The sequence below is a fragment of the Aptenodytes patagonicus genome, chromosome 5 (assembly GCF_965638725.1).
Source record: "Aptenodytes patagonicus chromosome 5, bAptPat1.pri.cur, whole genome shotgun sequence".
NCBI classification, from domain to species: Eukaryota; Metazoa; Chordata; class Aves; order Sphenisciformes; family Spheniscidae; genus Aptenodytes; species Aptenodytes patagonicus.
Window position 1 is genome coordinate 46,870,969 of NC_134953.1, and position 17,666 is coordinate 46,888,634.

The window sequence follows — 17,666 nt, forward strand, 5'->3', positions numbered from 1 at the left end:
CTGAACATGGGTTTTCTGAATTACAGAAACTCCTATGGACAGTATTCACTCTCTACTGGTTCAATCCACAAGGTTTTCCAAGCATCACGCACAGCCATCGTTCAATATCTCCTGTTCTCACACCACAGCTCTCCATTTCTTCTAACTCCTCCTCCTGCCTCCTTTGTTCCTCTACCACCTTTGACTGCTTTTTTCCCCTCCCAGTAAAATTTCCCAAATTATCTGATTTCCTCTATTTTACATATCACTGCATTTGTATGTACATAAACACCATTACCTTCCCACTATGGGACTGGGAAACAGAACAACATGCTAAGATCTCCTGTAACACAATCAGGTTTTACCTACGAACTTTCTGCCCTTACTGAGAAAGCAAGGGATTTGCATGCATTGAATATAATATTTTTCATATCCCAGAATGCTGAGTCACAATATGTAACTCAGTCAGGAGATATACTTGCACACGAAATACCAAACAGGAAGCTCTGGTATAGACAGACTGTGTAATAAGTATTTATTACTTTTACTTCCTTAACATTAAGGACACTTGAGCTGACGATTGGCCTGGACAAATGAAAATGTTTGCCTGTTTTCTTAAGTAAGAGACTTTCATAAAGTAGTCCATGCTCTTCTTTCACAGGGTATTACAATTAAGACAAACATTTGTGCATATGCACACACACAAATTTTATCTTGAAGTGATTTTTCCCATTGTTATAATATTTATCCCCCATATCAGTGTAACTGAGTATGTATTACGCATCTTAATTCTTTATTCTCTGAATCTAAAAAGCATTTTTGGTACAGTCAGTGCTGTCTGTACCTGCAGTAACTTTGTGAATGCTTTATTTTATTCCTCCAAGTCTTGCATAAAATGAGAAAAAAAGATGAGGGAAAAAAAAGAAAAATAACTATTATGTGTTTTCCGATCGCTTTAACAGTAGGACTTTTGGAAAATGCAGAATTCTTTTGAGTCTTTTCATGCCAAATGTCATTAAAAATTCATTATTTTTGCATTGATATGAGCCTGCTGCCCTTGACTGTTCTGAATTTTAGTAAAACTTTCCATGCAATTTCATTTTTCGAATTAAGAAACCTCAAAGACTTCCATTCACTTTTCAAGCAATTATAGGATCAGCTCTTGCATTAACAGCGTTCGTCCTGCATTAGCAACATTCCCACAGCAGCAGTTCAGCATTGCCAGAGGACTGTAACTACATATACTTCTAAGACTCCATTTTGTTCATTATAGTATATATATTGGTATCAAAAGAGATCTTTTATGTGAATGATTCAATGAAATATAACTGAGTGCCTCAGAGACCTCTCCCATAAAGGTACAGATCAGATCAAGCATTCCATCCAGGAGAGGGCACTGATGCAGAAAGGAGTAAGTTAATGTATTGTTTTAACACTATTAAATACAGACATCAACCTGAAACTTGTCTTTACAGCAGCGTTCACAGAACTACAGAGTGAGTAAAACACAAGTTTGACATCTGCTGGCTGCAAACTCATGTAAAAGGATGTGACTGCGTGGGGTAGAAACCACATAATTGATAAGAGATCATTTCAAGGAAGCATATGCTGTATTTTTAGCAATGTAAAAGTTCAACATTATGACAAGCATATCACTTTTCCTGCCATGAGATTCTGGGCTGTTACAAGAAGTGCTTGATATGAACACACCCAGCTTGTTTCAAGATTTCAGTTTGAGCAGGAATTGCAATTTCAGTGTTTACTTTGGACAGTCACTCAAGCAAAGATATGTGTGAATATTACAGCTGAAAGCCAGCATTCAACAAGCTGCTGAGCCACTCCACTGGCTTGCCACACAATGGGCAGTTCTGCTCCCATTTCCCTTCTCCTCCTTCCCTTACCCCTACTTCTCTACTTATACAGGTTGTGCTCACATGGTTGTACCCTTGGGCCAGCTCTGACAGCAGAGAACTAATATCTTTTGCACTGAACTGTTTTTCTGCCAATTCAGCAAGGTCATTTGGCTCACTCCAATCAGATACATTTGAGAGCTGGTACAAGGGATGCAGCAGGAACACTGGAATAAAGCAGGAAGGAGGGAGCAGGAGCTTCTGGCAGCAGTGTGTTGTTGAATGGCACAGATCATTTCACTGACCTTTACCTACAGTTTGCAGGCTGTATTTTGAAGATTCTCTTTGAATCAACATCACTGATACACACTGGTTTAAGATCTAAATATCCAAAATTGCCAACTTATCCCTCTATCCATACTGATGAAAAGGGAAAAGAGTTATTCCGTAACTAGAATTGTACACCAAAAAAAAAATTGTACTGTAAGGGAGAAAGTTACACACGTGATGTTACTTTTGTCAAACTGAACTGTAGTCTGCAATCAGTGTGTGGAAAATCTTGTATGAAATAGTCAACAACAGGCACTTTGATGAAACACTTTGAACAGGCAAGTCCTTTAGAACGATACCCTACGACATCATACCCATGAGGTTGTTAGGAGCCCGTATTCCATTTTGACTTACACATGAGCAACTACACTCAAAGCCGTGACATGCTTTCAAAAAGCTAACTTGAATCTTTCAAATTTCATTCAAATAAATTTCTGAAGAAGTCTGCTCTAACCATGCTTACCATTTCTTTAACGAATTAATGATAACTCTAATGGTGTGCGCTTATTTAGAGTAACTTCTAATAGGATACATTATACAAGACAGTATATATTATACAAGACAGTATACATAGAAGATTCAAAGCTACTTACCACAATGTGTTGATAAGGATCTATGACAGACATTTTTGCCTTAATTTTTATTCAAGACAACTGCCAAAAGTCTACTTCAATTCTACACAGAAGAGGCTTCCCAGTTTTTCAAAGCAGAGTTCAGTATGACAGATCCTTTACCTATTAAGTAACGAAAAAAATATAATTAAAATTCTTATGTTCCTTTTAAACTGTATTTTGTAACAGAGCAAATGAGTTCCTCCACTTTAGGATGGTTCCTACAATTCATTTGTCTACCAAGAGCTTAATTTCGTATGAGCTATGGAAGTATAGATATTTACTTGCCTGAACTAGAGAAACTTCTTGTGCTTATTTCCTCTACCTCAGGGTAAGAGCACAAACCAAGTATCTTGAATTCCAGTCATCCAAGTGTTTCTAGCAGCTCTACAGATAAACAAAAGAATAGAGCAATTATATTTATCCATTACATACATTCAAATGTATATGCTTCCATGCATTACAATACTAGTTAATAGACTTTTTACTGTAGTGACAAATTCTTGGTTCCCATGCTTTGCTTCTATATTACGATGCTCACATGGTCAGGACAGGACAGAGATGAAGTTCGTCTTTGTATCCTCCTCCCCTGTACAAGGTGAGGTACAAGGATATGTCCTGCACTCACACCAATGGACATGAATTTTACCAATGGACATGAATTTTAGAACTGAAAAATCAGTTGGAGAGCACAAGCACAATAGTCAGCAACTCACACCAGACAACTGCAACCCTTTGTAGTAAGGGTCTGTTTAGCCATTTTAACGCAGCTTTTCATACCACCTTCACTTTGAAAGCTTCTTCCACAAACAGCAAATTCCCAAAGTTGCACCTAAGAAAATAACAGAAAACAAATTCCAGCCTCTAATCCACACCAACAGCACAGGCGAATTAATTCGGCAGCTTCTCATTTAACTATAAACAAGCAGCAATAGTGCCCTCTGTAAACCTGGGAAGGGAATTCCAGCTGAAGCTGTGTATGGCCACATACACATCCCTGGCCACCCCAGATGTCTAGAGATCCACAAGAGGCTTTGATGGGCAAACTGCAAACCAGCTGGCAGGATTTAAATGGGTTCTTCATAGGCCACTGTTTTCTGAACACTTTGTGAAGATTTCTACTGAAATCAGGGGCCACCAGAGCCCTTAAACTTCAGAACTGTTTCCAATCATCAAAGTAAAAAATACTAAGAGAGGTAATTCCTTTCTGCATTTCTCAAACATGGAAACTGCTGGACAGGATCAGTTCTCAGATTCAGCTGGACCACAGTCAGACCTGAACCATCAGCAGAAGCTTCAGAGTGAAGAGAAAAAAGCACCTTGTGGGGCTTGGTCTCAAGGAAATTATTCCTAATTCTCAATTTTGAAAGGGCAGAATAAGCCCTAAAGAATGATGATTTATGTCACTCCCAAAACCCTTGCTCTTGAGCAATTATGTGCATGCATTTCCATAAAAGTTTTGTTTCATTATGATCACTAGAACATTACAGTATCCCTTCCTTAATTCTGTCAGCCCTAACAATAGCTTGAGGCTAGAAATTACCCTGGTTTTATTTATTTGTTTTTATCCAAGGAAGTCTGAACAAGAAAAACTAACATACATTCAGTTCAGTTTTCATTCAAGGCAGCTCAATGCCAGGGCAACAGGAACAAGTCATCTTTATCATAGAAAGCAAGTAGCTTTTCAGACTTAAAGGAAGATCTCTAACACATAAATCCACCATTATTTCTCCTACTGCAACAATAATTGCAAAGACTTATTTTTATTAAAATTCTATCAGCCAAATTCTGCAGTGGCGTAAACAGGCAGATGGGAGGGAAGTAACATTGTGTTTATAGACATATTGTATAGCTAGTTTGTTATACTCAAGTTTATTTTACCTTGGGTCCTACTTAAATGACATTGGAGAACCTTGGTAAACAAGCCCTGCCATATCAGTTTTTGAGGAACTGTTGCAAACTTCAAAGGCAATCAAGAAAAGGGATCAGTGAGGGCTATCCGATCACTGCAATGAATAGGAAATTTTTAAGTCATAAAACAGAAAAGACACCATTTCCCCTAACTGCACAGTCAACTACCAACAAGTTACCACAGTCATTTTGAAAAGATACACAAAACTAAGCTGAGGATACTGCTCTATTTGCAGAAATAAGAAAATGGGTTAGGCCTAGGATGAGAAGCCTGGTTCGAGTTATTTGTCTAGCATCCTAGAGGCAGAGTTCCAGTTCTGCAGATCATCACTCAACTGGTTGACTGGCTTAGACATGAGATCATCCTCTCTTTTCCTATAACCCCCTGCCTCATTTATTTCAACATCTGCAGGAAACACATTTGTGATCCTGCAAACAACAGTCTCTTTGACTACGGAGCTGTAATGAATCCCCAAGCACCATCTGTCCTCCATGTTGAATGAGGCAAGGATCATGCAGACAGACAAATATGCAATCACGTAATTAACAACTGTACCAAACACACATGCACAAACTGCAAGCTAAAGATACACAGACAGGGTCTCTGAATAGGGAGAAAAGGGCCAGGAAGCAAGTAGACCCTGATGTGATAGGCAAAGCCTAGTATCCTGGTTTTCCATACAGCTCTAACCAACAGCATGACAGATCCCAGCCCTAGTCATGCTGGTATTACTCAAAATTGGAGCTCTTGGTTTGCCGTCTTAATCAGTCTTTCAGGATGTGATAAACAGAGGCAAGTACCCAAAGACAGGCATCTAGTGCCATTTCAGACACATGAGTGTACCTGAGGCACCCTGGGGCTGGCAGATGGACAGGTATCCAAGCTCTGCCAAAAGCCAGCAGGACATCTGAAGTGGTAGCAGACATCTATGTTTAAGTGACTTGAATACTTACGTCCTTTACAGCGGATTTAATTCAAGTCAGAGTTACTTGACCCTAATATACTTACACCACACCCTTTGCAAGCTTGCACTATGTTATCAATAGAGTTTGGGTTAAGCACACTAATATATTTCTATATCTAAATTCTTAGTGTGGCAGAGGAGCCAAAATACAGCACTAACAGAAGCTACCTATTACACTCATCAAGGGCCGCAAAGAAAGTATTGAAGAATGTTTAGTTCAAACATCTGCAGTAAACAGAGCTGTGATCCCAAAATTATCTCACTTAAGACTGCCACTATACACTGTCCATCCCACAAAGCCTAATGGAAAAATCATCAACTAATTAAGGACTGTATCACAAGCACATACAAAGAACTGAACTCAAGTTGAAGCTGGTGGCAGGCCAACCCTTGACAGATTGCAGGGGAAGTAGCACCTCTAAGCAGATCTTCAAGGACACTTTAATATTATTAACATGTATTGTTTTGTTTCCCTGATATACGGTGGAATCGCATCGTCTGTGAACTGTGCTATTCTAAGGGCTGATAGCACTCCTTCCTAAAGGACTAGCAAAGCACCTCTCAGCCAGTGCCTCTGCAACAACACAAGCATAAATTCTGTCAATTCATACAGTATCACCAAAATTAACTAAGCTGGCCAGACTGATTAATGATATATTTCTTGATGTTTTATCGACAAATTGTCCAAGTTTACAAAACACCATAGCAAACACAGCCACAGCTTAGCTTGGTCATGTAATACAGAGACAGCTTTCTGCTAAGTTTCTAAATCTCACTTTCACCCAAAAGTGAACTCTACTTTTGTCAGCGCAACAGCATTTAATTGTTAGGCACAGTTTCAGACATCAAAAGTAACAAGCTATTAGCGGATAGGTGGATAGCTGTTTAAATCAAGGCTCTTCTGTGATCTTAGCTCATTTCACTTGAGGTGACAGATTGAAATGGTTAAGGGATTATTGTCTCTAAAGACCGACAATAACAGAGCAATTCCACAAAAACAAGTCACACACACACGGACAGAGATTATTACTGGAACGGTTTCATTCTTAGTGTTGATCCAGCAAATTCCTACAGATAATTCAGTTTTACAGGATGTCAAGGACAAAGGACAAGAATAATGAGATTTTCCCATTTCATGCTGAGTATGAGCTTACTCCACAGTTAGTCTCACCAAGTGGAAAAACTCTGCAAATGAGTAAAGCACAACACAGTATAAATATCACCACCAGAATACATCCTCAAGATTGTAAGAAAAATCATAAAAGGGAAATTGTTTATATGAAGCTGGCCAATTCTTCTTAAAAAAATCAAAGACACGGACAATTAAAAAAATAAGTGAGTAAGTGCGACTCACCAGTACAGTCATTAATGCTCAATCTAATATGATAAGAGTAAGGGGTACAGAATAAGCTAAGTATTGACTCAGGCTTTTGGTATGAATGTCACCATCCGTTTCTATCAAATCAGATTACAGAATTTTATTTGGTTACAGATTGATCCTGCGATTGTATAACAGAAATAACAAATAATCTGTTTCTACGTGATTTTGCCTAGCATCCTGGAAAATCACTGTAACGTTATTTCTTAATTTAGGTCTTCCCACACAAGAAACAAGGTTTACCTCTTACTCTGTGAAAAGCACCCATAACTCCATTTTCATCATAAATGAAAAAGTATATGCTTTGCTGACGTGCAATGACTGTTCTTCCCATGCCTTGCTAAGAAAGCATGGGTAGAAGGAAGGATTCTGAGCAGAAAAGCAAAAAGCTCAACCTTTGTGCCACATTTTTGGAGGATGCTCTGGGGTGAAGTTTGGCAAGGAAGTTGACACAGCATAAATAGCTAGACTGGCAATTAAGATTGGGAAGCCACATCTGGCTTCCTGCTAAAGAGCACGTAACATATGAAAAGATTGTGAATATCTCTTTGAAAGGTGACCTGCCAGCCTGTAAAGCAATTACTGAAACTACAGGTGACACAGAGTAACTAAGATTTCCTTTCAATGGAAGGAAAGCACTATAAAATACCCTAGCAGGGCTGAAACTCTGGAAACATCGCAGAAATTTTGAGCAAGGTAAATTTACACCTTATCTAGTGCTGGAGGCTACTTTAGAGGCCAAAAGCAAAGAAGACAGAAGTGGTAAAATAATCAGGCCAGTTCTCTATATACAGCTGCCTAGCACCTCCTGGAGAACTCCATGTTACAGTAACCTCCTGTAACAGGAGGCAAGACTTGGTGAGTCAGGGGAAATCAGACATGCTCCCATAATAAACTTAATTAAGCTGGATTTAGTCCAAGAGGAAAAAAAAAAATCCCTATCTTACATTCTGTAAGGAATGACCTTTCCAACAAGAATATTCAAGAGGCTGGAAGCATTTCTGCCTGAATACCTGCACCTATTCCACATCAGTCATGGAAGTTCCCAGTACATTTCCTATCCAGACAAGTACTGTATTTTCACCATGAACACTAACTACAGGCCTGAAGGAAGAGGCAACTGATTCAGGGCATGATGGTTTATCTTACAGTTATACTGCTTACGCAAAGGAGAGTTAACAAGAAACACTCACTGCAACAGTTTGCGAGAGGTTATGAGAAAAAGCCATGTCATCATACATGATTTTACTGTATAGGGAACTTACAGAAATATTAGAAAGTGGAACTGAGTAAATTCAAAGTAAGGAGTTAACTTATTCTGAGAATGAAAGAGTTACTTGAATTAATACATTTACATAACTTTTCTCCCATGTCTTCTATTTTACTTCAATTGAAATTGCACTAGAAATAAAAAACAGCCTTGAATGTAAAAAAAAAGCTCTGCTAAGGGACTCCAAGAATATTCTTTAAAAATGGCAAAGATCACTGTCTTTTTCTACAGAAATCCAAGCCACAAGACAGACAGTTTAGATGGCAGAGTCTCAAAATTTACCGAAAAACCTCAAGCAGCTGATCAGTAATCGCCGCTGTGTAGGTCAGACTCCCTGTAGCTTATGTGGGAACCAGCTAGCTTGTTTTTCTAGCAAGCAGGCCAAAAACAAAAGAAGAATGTGAAAAATCTGATGGAAGTTCCACGAAAAAGAAGAATTATTAGGATATATTCCCCGTAAAAACAATTACAGTACACTAGTCAAGTCCACCTATTATTTAAATCATTTCAAGAAGATTGTCTATGCAGGCTATTTGCTATATGCACATGACAATTAAGAAAAAGAAAAATTAAAAAATGTCCAGCATTTCTGTACATTAGGATTTCAGAATTTAGTTATTCCACAAATCAACTTTTTATGTATGACAGTTATTTGTTTAAGGGTATTCTTACTTTTGGAAGCCCAACTTAAGGCAGCAGAGAACAATAACTCATACTTCAACTTCAAGATAATGGGTGCCCCAAGTACCTAGCATGTTTGAGATATCAAGCCAGGCTCTCTGAAATGGAAAAACTCAATACCAGTGGCAGCTTTAAAAGTGTTGCCAAAAATGCAAACACTTAAATAATAACTTCTAAAATTAAATGATATACATCTCAAGTGCAACACCTGATTGGACAAAGTTGTTGAATATATTGCTTTAAAACTCAGGTGAAGGGAAGAAAAGAAAAAAACTCCCCTGCATTTCATTCTTACCTGGATCTTTGACAAAACTTTCCATTTCCTCTAGTGTGCTGCAGTGTGCTGGCCGAGAGCTGTTGCCTGCCAAAACCTCCAGGAACAACCTTTAAGAAGCCTCATTGGTACTGTAGAAAGAACTGCTGCTGAATATTTTAGGGCACTAGATTTAGACTCCAAAGATCTCAATCCAAATGCCTCACTCTCCCTTGGTGACAACAGGGATGTCATCCAACTTCTAAATATGTCTGGGTCAACAACTTTTAAAGATTTTATTAAAATAATGAGAGTTTGGTTCTTACATATCTTTAACTTAATGCCTTCATTCCTTCTTTTGCTTCCCTGTTGTAAAATAGGGATGGTTTAAACTAAAAAACTTCAGGGAAAATATTAGAATAAATTTTTATTTAAGTGTTTATGTTTGACTTTTTGGGGAAGAGACAAGCATGCAAAGCTGCCCAATGCTCTCAGGCTTCAATTGCAGATGACAATCCTCCTGCATTACAGTTATGCAGTGGTTACACACAAAAGAACAACCACAATAATAGCTAAAAATGCAAGGAGCTAGTGAAATTAACAGCTGGCTTCTGTTCAGGTAACACGTCAACAATAAAACAAATTTAGCTTAAAGTTAGGCAAACATTTCCTTTAAATATCTTTTTTAATTCTCTTTCAATTCAGTTAGTATCCAGAGCAAGTTATCCAAACTGCTCTTTTTTTCCTGAATTTCCCGGCATTTCAGTGCAAACTGTAATGCCAGCCAGCACACACAGGCTACTGTCATGCTGGCACTGCAGGGATGGAGAAAGGACTGCACACAAAAGGTGTGTTTCATCATCTTACACTCATAGTGTCTGTACAACATGACTCAACATTACAACTTTCATGTTCTGGTTTTGGACTATTTACTCAAAATATGAGCTCTGGTCACTGTCTGCAATAAAGGGGACAATTGTGCTGCACTTCCTTTGGTCTGTATGATCATAACGTTAAAAGCATGACAAAGTAGTTAGAGTGACTCAAGGAATTTGTCAGGACTTTCTAGTAAAAGTAGTAATGAACAAACTTCTGATGCTGAGATTTTTCAGCCTCTTTTAAATGATATGAGTAAAATTTATATGGAAATATTTTATGGCTATTGCCCAGCTGGAGTTTGAGTAAGTAATATAAACTTATGTTTTACACACAAACACATAGGCAGATGTAGACATCCCTACTGCATATATTATATTCTTGAGGGGAGAGACTAAGTGGTAAACTTATACTATGAAAGACTTCTTTGCATTTTTCATGTACAAATAGTTTTATAATCAACTGATTTAATAAATAAACACATACTAGACCTAGCAGGATAGCTCAACTGCCCTATCCACTTTCTTGAGAAGTCTGCGGTGGGACACTTTTGCAATAGAAAGTGCATCAATACCAGTGTTCTTCAGACCAGGATTTGAGCAGTTACAAAAAAACTACAGAGTTACCAGCTTGTGCTCAAAGCCAAACTTACATCGGCAAACCATTTACTGAGGGGTTTTGATTTTCTCTACAAATTCAAGTAAGACTTTGTGGCACCTCCTCCACAGCCCTCCTCTCCCAGCTGGAGAGGGGAAGCAGCAAGCTATCTTCCTGCTTGGTGACTGCACAAGGGAGTGGCACATTATCCTGCCCCTTCCTGAGCTTCCTCTTTCTGTACCATGCCTCTCAACTTTTCTGAGGCGCTCTCTGTTCACCAGTCATCTCTGCCATCTGTGCCCCAGCTGACAAGTACCTGTGCCTGCTCTCTTCCCAGGGCTATAGTAGCAGCATCACAATGACTAATTTTCTGCTCCACCATTTCCACTGAGTTCAGAGTAACAACAGCAAAAACGCCAAGCCGCTGCAAGAGCTTTAGTGCAATCCCTCCACTGATTTAGAAAGAAAGCTTCGAATTGAGTGATGCTTGCTTCATTTTTAGACAGCTATCTCAAGTTATAACTGTTAACAACACAGTCAAGCCCTGAGAGGATGAGGGGAAGGATCTAAGCCACTATTAACAGATGCACAACACTTCCAACTAAGGCTTTGGAGATGGGTTAAAACTGAAAATAACATTTTGATTTAATACAGTTATTGGAATTTTTTCTATTTATCATAAACAAGAAGATATGTCAAACTTTGTGGTAATCTGATTCTACCAGTACCAAAAGGTTAGCTACACCAATGGTTACATAAAGCAAACAAAAAACACAAAACTAACAAAAAAGCAGCAACCACTAGCTACCCAGACCTTAAATGTCGCTTTCAGGAAATGTGATACAATCAAATTCACTAAGGAGCCACAAACAATGACTCAAGAAATAAATGGACAGCAATCAAAGTCAGGAAGAAACCCCGAATTTGCATATTCCCTTGTTAAAACAGCTTTGCAAAATTAGGGACATAAGGGGGACTTTCATGCTCTTCTCTGAGGCATAGAGGATTGGTCAGCCAGAGAAAGTTCAGCAAAACTTAGATGAACTATGACTACTGTCTTACCAAACTGTCTAAACTTTTAAATTAACTATTTCTTAAGACACCGAGGACTTACTACCTCCCTTGCCAACTCAAACTCTCTCTCAGCATATTAAAACACCAGCTGATGTGCCCGCTCTGTGCTGAAGGGGAAATGATTGACACATATTACGGGACAGAGGAATACCCAGTGGAGACGTTCAAGCACTTTTCAACAAGAGTTTTTGTTCAGAAAAATGTCAATTTGCCAAAGCAAAAAGCTGTCATTAGAGAATGACATCAGTTTTAATAAAACTCTTTTTGGGAGAGTTTATCACATCTACACTCAAAACTGAAGCTAACTGCAAATAGCCAGTCTGTATGTGGCCAGGTCACTCTCAGTTGGGGGAGACTAATGCTCACCTTCCCACACTATTCATTTCAGAGCAGGCATATGAATTTTGGTCTCCCTCATCCCCAGTGCTTGTTCTTTCTCTGGCCCTTCATTTATGCATAGCAAGTGATACCAAGCAGCAGGACTGCCTCACAACCAAACATATTCTGCCCTAGCATGCAAAAAATTCAAGGTCAAACTTTTTATCTGAAGGGAGGGGAGAATGTCTAAGATGAGACTGAGACATGGTTTCAGGTTCTTATACATAATTTTGATTCAGATTTGACTTAATGACTAGGAAGAAGCTATTTAATTTCTCTGTATCAAAGACACCCTTATAAAAATTAAACCTATATTCACTAGGCCACAGGAGAGTTGAAGAGCTCATTAAATTAATAAATTTGGGATTCTTGGAAAAAGGAATTTAAGCATAAAAAGCAAAATAATACTTGGAAGTATGTCATAGTTAACTGTAATCAGTCACCTACCAGGAAGGTCTGTGTGAGCATGTGCTACTCAAAGTGGAAAATGTCAAAGAAATGCAAGATGTTGGCAGATTTTGCAATTAGAAAAAAAAACTGGTTTTCATTACTGTCAGCACAGACATCACACCAACTTCCTACAGGAACCTTAAACTGTTTGGTAAAAAAAATGAGTTTGCAAGTATCATCGCTGAACACACACACCCCCATAAAAATAAACTGGATATAGGAAAAGCTAGGACTTGCTTCCTTGCATCTTCCTGTTAGATGTTGTACAAGCTACTATTCTCGTTTGTCTTGAGGTTTTTCACTAGCACTGTCCTTGATTCATAGTTGCAGGGTTTTGGTTATGTGAAGAAAAAATATTTTTCCACATAAGACAACAGTCCAAAACCACCATGGTTGTGAAAACTTAGCAGATTCATGCCTTTATCAAAAGATAAAGGGGTGTTGCACTTAGTGCTACGGTTAGAAACTCATTATCAATTCTCTTTGGATTAGGAGGAAAAAGGATTCAAATAGAACAGCAACAGACCAATGGTTAGTTTCGTATTTTACAGAAATTACCTAGGTCAAGGTATCATTATTCCAGATGTTCATTTAAGCAGGCATCCATATTTATGAAACTTGTAAGAACAGAAGTGCCTCAAAAGTGCATTATCTTTTACAATTCTCCATTATAGGTTATTTTTAAAAGATGGTACACAAGAGTAACAACCAGAAAATTTCTAATTAGTTACATTCCAAGGGTCTACACAGTCACCTTCTCCCCAAAATGATTTGTAGTTCTGTGGTTGTTTTCCTAACAGGATTGCAACGTTAGGCAGCAGCTGCTGATTTTGCATAGAGTTACACTTTTGCATGTTGAGTACAAAGGCACAAGTTTTCTGACAGAGCATGCAAAGTAATGGTTCAGGCCACAGCGAGAGGTCTCCATGTTTGGTACAACAATTGCTCATGAGTGTTGTTTGTTTTCCCACTGACATTAATGGGTTTTGGAATAGGCCAAAATGAATCCTCTACTTGGGGGCATTTATTTTTAGTGTCCAATTGACAATGCACTAAGTTATATGCATGAGAAAAACAGTTCTAGTAGTTAAGTCCCATTTACAGTCTATATCCTGGAGACACAGACATGGTAACGGGGGGGAGGGGGGGGGAAACAAACCAAAAAAAAACCCCACACTTAACCTACAAGGTTTTCCAAAAGCCAGATCTTTCTATTAAATAGTCTGGCCAATGCAATGGACCAGACAGGATGAGACAGCCCATACAAATGCATTCACCATGCTTCTTACTCCATCATCTCTATCTACCCCAACATTCCACTTATCAGTCTTGTTCATCATGCATGTCTTCTAAAATGCAATCCTTTGGGGGCTGTGACTGCCACTTATTACAATAAATACACATTTGTACAGATCTTATTTTTTAATTTGCACCTCTGTGTGTGTGCAAATAAATATATAACTTTATAATCACTGTAAATATAAAAGGATAATTTATTATCATAGTGTACGTTCCTACAGATCTTGGCTAAGGATATAAGCCCTGGTATATCTGTCTGATAATACCAATAGGGAAAGAAATAAAAGTTTTACTGATTTATGCTGAGATCATTTTAAGGAAAATATTAGATAAATATCAAAGATGAGTCAGTTCAATGGCTTTACTATCAGATAACCACAAAAAACACAAATGTGACTGAGTCAAATCATGTATAGCTCTGAACTTGTGTATGTGAAAGCTTTTGACCCTACATTTTCTGTCTCCTTCCTAAATCTGCATATTTAGGGATGGAAGCCGGAATGATGGAGATCCAAGGATTCTTGTTTGCAAACAGCCTACTTTATATTTCAAAAAATATGCTTTCAGCATCCTAAGGTGGTGAAAATTAACAGTGAGCAACATTTAATTTAGCACTTAAGCCTGTAAGTGTCTGCCAAAGTAATTTTATTATCAGCAGACAAAAAGAAGCACTATATTCCTTGCGGTCAGCCTTAGGATGCACCATTACTAATGCTACCACTCATCTGAAAGGAGATTGCATCTCAAAACTTAAAAAGAGTGCTTGCAAACAGAGCTGTGCAGTCTGCACAGGAGACTACTGGGCTCAGAGACACAGACCCCAGAGACAGGATTCACCTCACTTAACTTCAAATGCCTACCATATAAAAGTCTTCATCTGTGCTTAGCTACTGGAGAGAAAGAGGCACTCCTAGCACATAATTTATATGGCCTGTTGGATATCTGCTTTAGGATCACGTTAATTTTATCCTGGAAGCGCCTGTTTTTCCTCCAGGGATTACTTGAGGAGCCTGGGCAACTCACACATCGACTTCTACAATGTTTGTATTTGTCAGTCCAGATCCCAAAAGCTTCCGTTACTACACATGCTGACAGCCTTGGAAGCCCCAGCACACAGCAAAAGCATGAGCTGAGATGGAAAGTGTCATCTCAGCAACCCTCTTTCTGGAAAATATATTGGGAGAAAAACTGCAGTGCCTGTGCCCCTGCCCACCTGCCAAGTGATACAGGACCAACACAGGCTTCAGAGTTACCACTGGCAACAGCCCATGGATTTCATTATCAACATTAGAGAAAATGAGTAAAATCTCTACAGTGATGGCCCCATCATCTATCAATATGTCTGATATTTTTCCCCTCACCAACACTGTGGTCTTATTTTTTTATAGAAATCATCTCATTCTATACAATACTTTCAAGCTGAAGAACTAATTGATCTTTCTAAGGAAAGTCCACCAATTCTCTCTTGCAGTATTGCCACAATATTTTCCATTTTAAAAAATTAGGCTGAAGTTTAAATGTTCATTAGTTACTCTTGCTTTCCCCACAAAATCTGTTTTTTTAAAAAAAAAAATTCTTTGGAACTTCTTGGTGCTTTGTTTTCTCCTGCTTTGTGGACCATTTTCACATGTCCTAGAGACCACCTCCCTTCCCTGCACCATTGGCTGAGTAATGCTGCTCCAGACGTTGACACAGAGACTACTGGAAATTGGTACAGTCAGGAAATTCATATCATTTCTCTGAGGTAAACAGTAAATGAAAGCCCTCAGGAAAGTCTGAATACCAGGGTGGGTTTTTTTGGGTTTTTTTGTTTTGGTTTTTTTGTTGTTTTTTTTTTTTTTTTTTTAAAGAGAGAGTTCTTTTGAAAGTATTCTGTTACTACATCACGTTATTATAACCTAGGGCAGCGATGAGATCATTTCCATTACTAAGACAGGTTCTGGGATTTGTTTTTCAGGCTAGTGAGAAAGACACAGTTATATCACTGAGGCATGGCAAACACACACGAGAGAGTTCATCACCTCTCAGGAAGATGATAGCCAATGCTGCTGCCACTACCCATGAAGTCAAAGATAAATCCTTCCACAGATTACATGGAGCTTCTGTTTAGAAAGGGGCAAAGGAAACAAAAACAGACTAGTTGTAAACTCAATTTAAAAATGTGTCTCGTGACTGGTCCTCCAGGCTTTAGCTGGGAGCTGAAACACCAGCTGAACCACAGCAGTCGGAAAGTACTTGATTTTATTGGTTAAACCACCTCTGGACTATGTATCACAGAATTTTACATGTACTTGTCTTTAGAACAACCACTGAAATGTGGGCTTCCCCAACAATGTCAAGTAAACAATTAGTCAAAAAATCAGTTTTGCTCCCTCAAGGTCACTCCCCTTCTTAGGATACTGCCCTGAAGGATAAGGAGACTTTGATCCACATCAGTATTTTGTATCAGGTAAAGAATAAGCTTGAACTTAATCCCCCATCTCTCAACTCCATGCACTAACCATGGGCCATACCATACTCTGAGCTTCTACCTGTTGTGCTAGCAAGTTTCCATGGGAAACTAAGTATTTTCTCATATTTTGTAGTCAGTTTTCATACTCTTGAACTTCTGGGTACAAGCAGGAGACACCTCCTTCTCTGGCTGCTATGCAAGTCTATTCCTGATAACTTCCACAGCCCAAGCTGGTCAATTAACAATTCAATTTGAATTCACAGTTCCCAAGTATCTGGAACAGCTTCAGTTCTACTGCCAATGCTGTCCTCTTTCAACCTATATGCAAGTTACAGAAGTTGCCACATACCTGAATATTGCATGTCAATTAAAATAGACTCAAACAGAACCATTTTCTATTACTTCTGAAGTGATGTGCACCTGGAAAGTCACTGCTACATTGCACTGGATTCAGTCCCTTGGTATCATCAGGAAAACATGCGAAGGAACAGAGTAGAGGTTACCCAAAATGTCAGTGAAGCCTGCTCAATGGCTTTGCAGGAATACCTCTGAAGGAAATAGTCAGGGCTCACTCCATAGTCATACATAGGGGAAGAATAACGAGTAAAAGCTATGCACTGAAGTACACCAAGGCAAAAAAAGATTGGCTGAAACATTTCCTATTCTGGCTATTTTAGGCCAGCTGACAAAAGTAATCTATTCAATGTATCATGAAAATTCAAGAAGGGCACCTTATGAGAACTATGTTCAATAAAATACATTCAAGTTAAGATGAAATCAAGTATGCAATCTTAGTGAAGCAACAGCATTAGATTTTTTCTCTTTTTTTCCCTTTTTTTTTTTTTTTTGCTTTTTGTCTAATTCTTCTAAGAAAAACGAGTCATAAGCCGTACTTTGTGCCAAGAGTCAAACTGGTATTTTTCCAGTGCAGATTAACTGGCCATGCAGGAAGAGATTGAATTATGTAATTCAAGCATAAGTTAAGTATTTCCATTTCTCTTTTGTTATGTATCCCTGCCATAGCAGAACAAGAGTGCAGAAAGGTGGCCATAAAGGGACACGGTGGAGATTCTGAGAGACAACAATGGCAGAGGAGCACTTAACTCTACACTGTATATTCAAAACCTTCCCCCTAACAGAAAGAAAATAAAGTAAGCACATCAGTTTTAGGTTCACGTTTTCTCTCTGAAAGTCTTAGTATACTGAACAACTCTTCGTAACCACAAAGAAGCTGATCCTATGAATCAACTGTTTCATACAGTAAGTATCTGAGCCTACTGAGGTGCAGAAGACCATCTTCCTGCCAGCAATA

At 38.6% G+C, this 17,666-nt stretch overlaps 1 protein-coding gene across 4 annotated transcripts in view; it reads right to left on the minus strand.

The window, feature by feature from the left end:
- Positions 1–17,666, minus strand: part of PLA2G4A (phospholipase A2 group IVA) — a 106,067-nt gene that overhangs the window by 70,027 nt on the left and 18,374 nt on the right. For 3 of the 4 annotated variants that reach the window (XM_076339549.1, XM_076339546.1, XM_076339547.1), the window contains 2 exons: positions 3,059–3,157; positions 2,753–2,893 (listed from right to left, as the gene is read on the minus strand). In XM_076339549.1, the coding sequence (XP_076195664.1) occupies positions 2,753–2,785 (33 nt within the window). In that variant the 5' untranslated portion in view covers positions 2,786–2,893; positions 3,059–3,157. Of the gene's footprint in view, positions 1–2,752; positions 2,894–3,058; positions 3,158–3,553; positions 3,603–17,666 lie in introns of all 4 variants that reach the window. The other variant, XM_076339548.1, reaches the window with a different exon arrangement.